This window comes from Oncorhynchus clarkii, chromosome 33 (genome assembly GCF_045791955.1).
Source record: "Oncorhynchus clarkii lewisi isolate Uvic-CL-2024 chromosome 33, UVic_Ocla_1.0, whole genome shotgun sequence".
NCBI classification, from domain to species: Eukaryota; Metazoa; Chordata; class Actinopteri; order Salmoniformes; family Salmonidae; genus Oncorhynchus; species Oncorhynchus clarkii.
In genome coordinates this window covers 18,172,323-18,181,162 of record NC_092179.1, presented here as the reverse complement: position 1 = coordinate 18,181,162, position 8,840 = coordinate 18,172,323, and the positions used below count along the sequence as shown (strand labels likewise).

General features: G+C 38.1%; 1 protein-coding gene across 1 annotated transcript; it reads right to left on the bottom strand.

The window, feature by feature from the left end:
* Window positions 1-4,817: 4,817 nt before the first annotated feature.
* LOC139392709 (DNA damage-regulated autophagy modulator protein 1-like) lies at window positions 4,818-8,467 on the bottom strand. Its single transcript, XM_071140905.1, has 7 exons — window positions 8,115-8,467; window positions 7,315-7,382; window positions 6,394-6,536; window positions 5,824-6,001; window positions 5,673-5,731; window positions 5,435-5,527; window positions 4,818-5,338 (listed from the first exon to the last, which is right to left on the bottom strand). Exons 1-7 carry the CDS (start codon window positions 8,243-8,245, stop codon window positions 5,294-5,296), a joined length of 717 nt encoding a protein of 238 aa, XP_070997006.1. The 5' UTR covers window positions 8,246-8,467; the 3' UTR covers window positions 4,818-5,293.
* Between the last annotated feature and the right edge of the window lie 373 nt (window positions 8,468-8,840).

Sequence of the window (8,840 nt, the reverse complement as noted above, 5' to 3'; positions counted from 1 at the left end):
GCTGGGAGCCACTTGTGGATTTGACAGTTCTAATGCAGTTCTACCTCAGACACCACCAAAACAGCCTAAATGTGGATGTGGGCTAAAGCGGACCCGATTGACTAGAGCCCTAATCTGATCTTCCTTTCCTGTCAATTCTGTAACACATGCTATCTTCCTTTCCTGTCAATGCTGTAACACATGCTAGGCCTAGCCTATATATACATTCAGGTCAACAATAGAGATATTTTCATTGTCATGGGCTAGCTTATATCAACACCATTTTCAACCTGGTCTCAGAGCATTTCCTAGACTCCGAGACACTCCATTTAGTATGATATGATATGTTTCCTATGGTTGCATAATATGGTTACATAAGGCAATAATGAAAGTAGAGTGGTTGGTCAGGCGTGTAACGCAACAGTCTAGCAACCCAAAGGTTGCGAGTTCAAATCTCATCACGGACAACTTTAGCTACTTTTCAACCACTTACTACTTTTTAGCTACTTTGCAACTACTTAGCATGTTAGCTAACCATGCTCTAACCCTAATCTTAACACGTTTAGCTAACCCTTACCCTAACCTTAACTATTTAACCCAACTCCTAAACTTAATCCTATCCTTACGGAACTTTAGTGTAGCATACACTTCAAATATTTATTAGGCCTACTCTAATTGTGGTTTTGTTGTGAATCGAAGAGAAGGCAACATGTAGTAAATGAATAATATGAAAGGAGCTTCTTGGAGTTAGTCAGACCTAAACACAGACTATTAGGAGAGGCCTAATAGTGAGCAATAGTAATGGCGTCTTTTTGTAGGCACTAACTCCACCATGGTTCGTTGGACAAAGTCTATGTGAAAAGGAATCATGGTTTTCTAGGGTTTTTGGATAAACATAGGAAACAAGGTCTGTGGTAAATTGAATTGCTAGGCATTTATCTAAAAAAAAACATGAAAGGCTTCATATTTCATAAAGGTCATGTTAACTGACTGATATTATCTCATAGAACATTTATTTTATGATTTTGGGGCGTTTATCCCACAACCATATTCTTTGCCCATTCATTTTCCCCATAGGAATGACTGAACGAAACAGAGGTAATTCATTTGCGGTTTTTAGGACTACAAACTGGCAAGCTCTATACAGAAATATTAGTCACTACAATGATTATAGGCAAAATTATACTGAACAAAAATATAAACGCAAACATGTAAAGTGTCGGTCCCATGTTTCATGGGATGAAATAAAAGATCCTTGTAATTTTCCATACACACAAAAAGCTTATTTCTCTCAAATTTTTGGCACAAATTTGTTTACATCACTGTTAGTGAGCACTTTGTCCTTTGCCAAGATAATCCATCCACCTGACAGGTGTGGCATATCAAGAAGCTGATTAAACAGCATGATCATTACACAGGTGCACCTTGTGCTGGGGACAATAAAAGGTCACTCTAAAATGTGCAGTTTTGTCACACAACACAATGCCACAGATGTCTCAAGTTCTGAGGGAGCGTGCAATTGGCATGCTGACTGCAGGAATGTCCACCAGATCTGTTGCCAGATAACTGAATGTTCATTTCTCTACCATAAGCAGCCTCTAACATAGTTTTAGAGAATTTGGCCTCACAACCACAGACCACGAGTAACCACACCAGCCCTCCACATCCGGCTTCTTCACCTGTGGGATCATCTGAGACCAACCACCCGGACATCTGATGAAACTGAGGAGTATTTCTGTCTCTAATAAAGCCCTTATGTGGGGAAAAACTATTCTGATTGGCTGGGCCTGACTCCCCAGTGGGTGGGCCTATGCCCTCCCAGGTCCACCCATGGCTTTGCCCCTGCCCAGTTATGTCAAATCCATAGATTAGGGCCTAATGAATGTATTTCAATTGAATGATTTCCTTATATGAACTGTTGAAATTGTTCCATGTTCCATTTATATTTTTGTTCAATGTACTTAATTGTACAATATTTTATAATCGTCTACCTCGTCACATTAAGCTATTTCACTCGAGGACCATCAGTGGAGTAAATCAAAGATAAAAAAGGATCTAACCCTGAATGAGATTCGAATCCAGCCGACCTCTAACACCGTGGGGTAGACCACTTTAGTGGATCACTGCAACCTCTCCAGGCTAGCAGTAGGCTAGTTGGTAAATTACTGCTCCGTTTTGTTCCATTTGCTTCCGTTTAAGAATCATTTTTCAACAAAATCGGTGGAATGAATGCACCCCTGATCAAGCATAAACACAGTTCATTTTCATAGCAGCCACGTTGTATTCCTTCTGGCATCTATGTGCTGTCCTCCTCTCACCTCTTCCCTTCGCTTGTGGACTTCAATGCACAACACATCAGCTGTATGTGACCAGGCAAAAAACTTTCCAAGCCAAACCGTGACACACAGCCTACATCATTGTCACCATATTAGTTTAAGTAACATCATAGTAAGCATAACTAATGCCTTAGTAAACCCGCTACAATCATGCAGTAACGTTACATTGTACAGTCAGTAAGCAATTACACCGCCGGGCCCTGGTGGCAATACATTTGTGAAAACAAAAAGCTTACCTTGCCTTGGAAGAGTTCCAGTGATAGCCAGCTAGCTGTTTGAGCAGGGTGTTTCAGTAGGTTAAACTATCTAGCTGCATTTGCTCGCTAAGTAAGTGAAACTTAAACATTTTATTTTTAATGAAATCACTTTCTCTATTTCTCTCTGGCTTCTCCTTCATTTTAGAAGAAATACATTTGTTAAAATCTGTTCAAATATTGTCTTTCTCTCTCTTTGAGTCAAGTACGCACCACATGTTATGCATTGCAATGCTAGCTGTAGCTTATGCTTTCAGTACTAGATTCATTATGTGATCCTTCGATTGGGTGGACAACATGTCAGTTCATGCTGCAAGAACTCTGATAGGTTGGAGGACATCCTCCGGAAGTTGTCATAATTCATGTGTAAGTCTATGGAAGAGAGGGAGAACCATGAACCCCCTAGGTTTTGTATTGAAGTCAATATACCCAGAGGAGGACGGAAGCTAGCTGTCCTCTGGTTACACCATGGTGCTACCCTACAGAGTGCTGTTGAGGATACTGTAGACCTTCTTGGAAAAATAGTGTGTTTTAATAAATTATTTGGTGACGTGATTATATCTAGTATAGTTTTATCTAAAAATTATAACTTTTTAAATGGTCCTCCTCTGAGGAGCCTCCACTGCTACATATGTATCTAATATAGCCTATACCAGGGGCGCAACTTTGGTTTTAGAAGTGGAGGGGGACATAATTATAAATAGTTTCTTATCCACTAGGATAAACACTCCAAACACCTTAGCCGCCCGCACGGAGGCGTCCGCATGGTCCTAAAGCACACCGTTGCCTCGTTTTGTATCACATTCCAATTACAAAACTGGGGGGGACAAAAATGCAATTTCAGAATGTGGGGGAGACATGTCTCCCGTCCCCAGTGAAAGTTGCGCCACTGGCCTATACTAAATTAGTGATGATTATGTATGTAGCAGTGCCAGTAGCCTATGTGGCGGTCTGCATTTTTACATTGAATACATAGTTTTCACAAATAGCCTACCGCAAACATTGTCGAAATGAAGTATACCATACAAAGTTACATATGCATTAATAGGTTATATAGCATAAGGAGAACACTATCTGATGTGAATGAATGTAGGCTATAGCTATATTATAGAGTTCCTATAGTACATAAAATGCTAACCAGAGAGTTAGATGACTTTTTCAAATATAAATAAATCGCAATCTGATACTGATACAGTCAAGTGTCTTCCTACGTTAATTTAAGACTGTAGCGTGGGCTCAAGTCTGGACTCATGATAAACTTATTTAAAATAACTGCAATACTGACATCTGTAGGATGATAACGGGAGTGCAAACTACAATCCTACTGAACACTTTATGTTCTTCTTCCTACAATCAAATAACACATGTGACAAAGTAGATGATTATAAAAAATACATATAAAATATTGTAATATGTGTACACGTCCATGTAATATAGTCCATGTGATATAGTCCACGTAATATAGTCCATGTAATATAGTCCACGTAATATAGTCCATGTAATATAGTCCACGTAATATAGTCCACGTAATATAGTCCATGTAATATAGTCCATGTAATATAGCTTATGTAATATGATTATTAGGCCATAGCAGTATGTTTGTCTGCTAGGCTGAAGAAAGAGGTATCTCCTTATTAAATGAATTCACAATCTTCCTTTTCAAGCTGTAGGCTACGTCTGTTCTCAACACACTAACACAGTAAATGTATAGCTACATTTCAACGGTGGACAAAAACTCAGAGTGAGATTTGAACCCTTGCCACAAATCTACACAGAGAGCAATTTGACCAGTCAGTTAAACACTCGTGATGTAGTTTCTTTGATTATCAGTAAGCGCTGTTGTACTTCTGTTAAGTGCGCTTCCATGAACAAGTGTTGGAACACGTCCAACTACATCAACGATTTGAATTGGCTGATAGGGAATGTCCTACAGGTAATTATCACAACAACCTGGTGAGGTTAGCATAGTGCAAAATGTGCAAAGTTACTGTATGTAATGGGAACAGCTAATATGTAGCCTTTGAACACTTGCCACTATGTCAGAGATTTTAATTGGCTGATGCTTCAACTTAACCTTGAACTTCAACTTTTTCTAATGTTCACAAGTATGGCCTGTAGTGTTTATGCAGTTTAGCCTAAAAAAGAAATAACATATTTTGCCTAAAGATATGTGGTCGTCATTTTATTCAAACACTGTTTGGGTTTTGTGTTTGGAACAGAAATACTTCACACATACAGTAGCCCTGTATGTATTCTGAGTTACTTTATTACAATGGTATACCATAGATATGCCTCAATACCCTGAGAAACAAGAGTTCTTCTTGAGCAAAATACCTAACTAGAACAATATTTACATAGTAATATCAAACGATTAACCTTGGAGTAGGTAAGTGTGCGTACAGCCTCTTATCCATTTACTGGTGATGCGTGAAATGTATTTTCTATATTAACTTGATCTTGTGATTTTCTTGCGCAATACTGACCTTTGTCCCACCAGATGATGAACAATGGGTTAACTCTTTTATTAACCCAACAACTGGTCACAGGATGTGTTTTGTTTTGTGGTTAACCGTTAAGGCTGGGGTTATGTTGCAATGGATACAGTATAAAGAAATACATCATACCATTCAGATAATCTCATATACATTTGCTTTATAAAAGTAGGGAAAAAAATACACTTTATTTTGTAAATATTCAGATTAAAAGGTTCAAATCAATGCTTCATCAGGAATAGTCCACAAACTGTGTTCTCAGCTTCAGAGTAAACTTCTGTAAGAAACAAGACAAAGAGAAATAACTCAAATAAAGGAGAAGAAAAGGAGAATCATTCCGACCACAATGACAGAGCGGTGACTGAAAACTCACTTTAAAGTCGTGGATGTAGGTGAAGAAGAACAAGATGAAGCTGAAGGCCACGATCCACTCACTCACAGCACTCACCAGATGGAACACATTGTCCTGTAATGACAGGGAGAGTCGGATAGAGACTGATATTGTCACGTATAGATTCTCTGGCCTATGAAGACTATATAGATCCAGAATATCGTCCATCTTTGTTGTTTATGTGAGTGGTGTTCTTGGTAAAGATGTGCTCATACTGTACCTCGTCTTCTGTTTTTCTATGCAGTGTGGTTTGTGTCACGAAGACAGCACAGACAACAGCTGAATGGTAAATGAAGGAGTTATTTTCTTTGATAAAACAATGATCATTCATGATTAAAATCATTCAGGGTAACTATTGTTTTCAAGGATACTGGGGAAAACTGCCAGGAAGGCTATGGTTGCCATTCCTGTGCGCACACGACACAAGGCCAAGGAACATCCATAGGGGAAGGCCTTATAGGATATGATGGACTGGAGGATGGTGTACAGAACACCAGAAACGAAGAAGAGTATTGCACCTGCATCATGAACTGCCGTAATCGTTGTCTCCTGGGGAAAAAGAACACGCCAGAGAGATCATGTATGGAATATCACACTGTCATTTAATGGTACAAAACCCCTCCATCTTCTCACTAAATGGGTGACAACCCACTGGGCAAAAACTGGTTGAATCAATGTTGTTTACATACAATTTTAACAAAGAAATTCAATGTGATGATATTGAATAAACATGGAAAACTGATTGGATTTCACCCAACTTTTATCTTAAATCCAATTACATCCTACTGGGCACACACTGGTTGAATCAAAGTTTAATAGGCTAATTGAATTGACGTCTGTGTCGTGACATTTTTTGTTGAATTGACGTTAATTGACAACTCAGCCAAATGTGAATCAAAATTAGTTGTTGAACTGATGTTTGTGCCTTCGTGGCAACCTACCTGGAAAGTAGCAACAAAACACATCCCCAAACAAGAAAGTATTCCAATCCAGAAAGCAGCCTGGTTCAGTGCTGGGGGCACACCACCCGCCTTCTCATTGAGCTTCTCCACAAACTTGTATCTGGCATACATGGTGGCCATACCTGTAGAGGAATTGTCATGGCATATGGAGTGAATGTTTTTATTAGCACTTTTCACATTTAGACAGTATACGCTCACAGTAGACTATTGTAGGCCTATGTGAAACCTGCTGCAATATTTATTTATTTGCACCTTAAAACAGAGGTAACAAAGAAAGACAAATATAGTGAAGTGAAATGTAATACTCAGTCAAATGCAATATCATATCATTTATCGCAGCCGTGTCTAACCATGCATTTTAGCTTTCATTTTCTAAAAAATGGGAAGTGTGAATAAAGCTCTTGGCACTGTCTCTGACCTGGAAAAACCCATGGAGTGTCTTACAGGAATAGTTCATCCAAATTACAAAATAACTAAATAACCCTGTAAGCAGTCTATGGACAAGCTATGACAGCAAATTATGCTTTGGTTTAGTTTCCCTAGCACGGTTTCCACATGCTAACATTTTAGCATTTGTGGCACAAATCCCATTTAAATCATGGGACCAATATCAATTTTTTTTTTGTCCAAATCATCCAAAAGTATCTCAAGTTAAGTGTGAAGCTCAACAAAGTCAAATAGATGATTTGAACATGATGCATGAAAAAATGCTAACATCATCCCATGACATTAGCATGTAGAAACATTGCCAGGGAAACTAAACCAAAGCATGGATTGCTGTCATATATGGTTCATTGACTGCTTAAAGGGTAAGGAAACCAAATATATAATTTGGGTGAACTATCCCTTTACACTAAGACAAAACGCTCTTTCATGGTTTTAGTGTCTTTCTGTGCTCACCTGCAAATGCAGTGATGACCGTCATCAAGCCAAAGACACAGCTCTCTGGGGGTTCAGCCCCAGTGTCACTAAAGAAAGAATAGTTCAGGGTTAATGTGTGTATTAATGCCATGTCTGGAAGTAATTTTAAATCATCTGGATTTAATTTAAACAATACATTATATTAAAAATTATTATACACATTAAAGTATAACAGAACAGAAAGTGATACAATTTGTTATTTAATGAAATCAAAAAATGTAATCAAAGCAAAATCATACCATTGGCATAATCTATTAACCAAATAGATAATTGCATTTCAAATGTAAAATCATACCATTTGATGACAAACAAATAATCTACGGAACATATTACTGAATAGAGGGCTTTAATTGTTTGAATAGAGCGCTAATTAGTTAGACCCTTATTACTTATCTATGCCTATTAATGTTGAGTTTGCATATGTGTTAAATGTCTATCTGCTCAATAAATAAGCTGTTTAAATGTCAAGTGAGGTCACACACCGGACATTAAGTAGTTCACAGGCCTCTACGCTGTAGACTACACAGCTGGGGACCAGCCAAGTACAGCGTTCAACTGTGGTGGGGAAAACGAAACTGATTTATTTTTGTTGCAAGAATGCGATATGATTTACGTTAATATCGCCGGTTTTGATGATTAGAAGTAAAGAAACATTATTACCATTACCCACACTGATTTAAATAATAATAAGTAAATGTTATTATCACGGTTTAATGAAGAACGGCAAGTTCGTGGAAAATAAAAATGCCCAGGCTGCTGATAAATAATTATAATCTTACCTTATATACGGGAAGATAACATCCACATCATGCTCGAACAATGCAATTAGGTAGGAAACAATAAACGTGCTAGATGACATGATTACCAAAGAAATTGGTAAAAAGCATATTCCCTCCATGAACCAAAGCATTTTGTCAGCAATAAGGAAAAGTTACCACGCAGACAGACCGACCTAAGTGCAATTAATAAAGAATAAATACGTTGCAGAATACTGACAGGTAAAATCCCTCTGTCAATATTCCTCAGAGTTGAGATTTGAAGTAGGATTATAATTTGGCTAATCGGCCACCTAAAAAGTGACATCCATCACTGAAAACTATACCGTAAATTTATATTTTGCAGTCACGTGGTACAGACAGTATTGAATTTCATTCATGTTGAGTGTGGGCTGACTTCGGTACCTCGTCCCATCATTTCCGCATGTAACAGGAACTAAGACGCAAAGCTTTACATACAATGGCTACACATCCTCTTCTGAACCTAAATGTATTTCTTTATTTCTAACTTCATTGTTTATTATTCATTCTAATCTGTGTTGTAGGCCTGCAGAGGGATGCAACCATTCTACACTGAGTATACAAAACATTAAGGATACCTGCTGTTTCCATGACATTGACTGACCAGGTGAATCCAGGTGAAAGCTATGATCCCCTATTGATGTCACTTGTTAAATCCACTTCAATAAGTGTATATGATGGGGAGGACACGGGTTAAAGATGGATGTT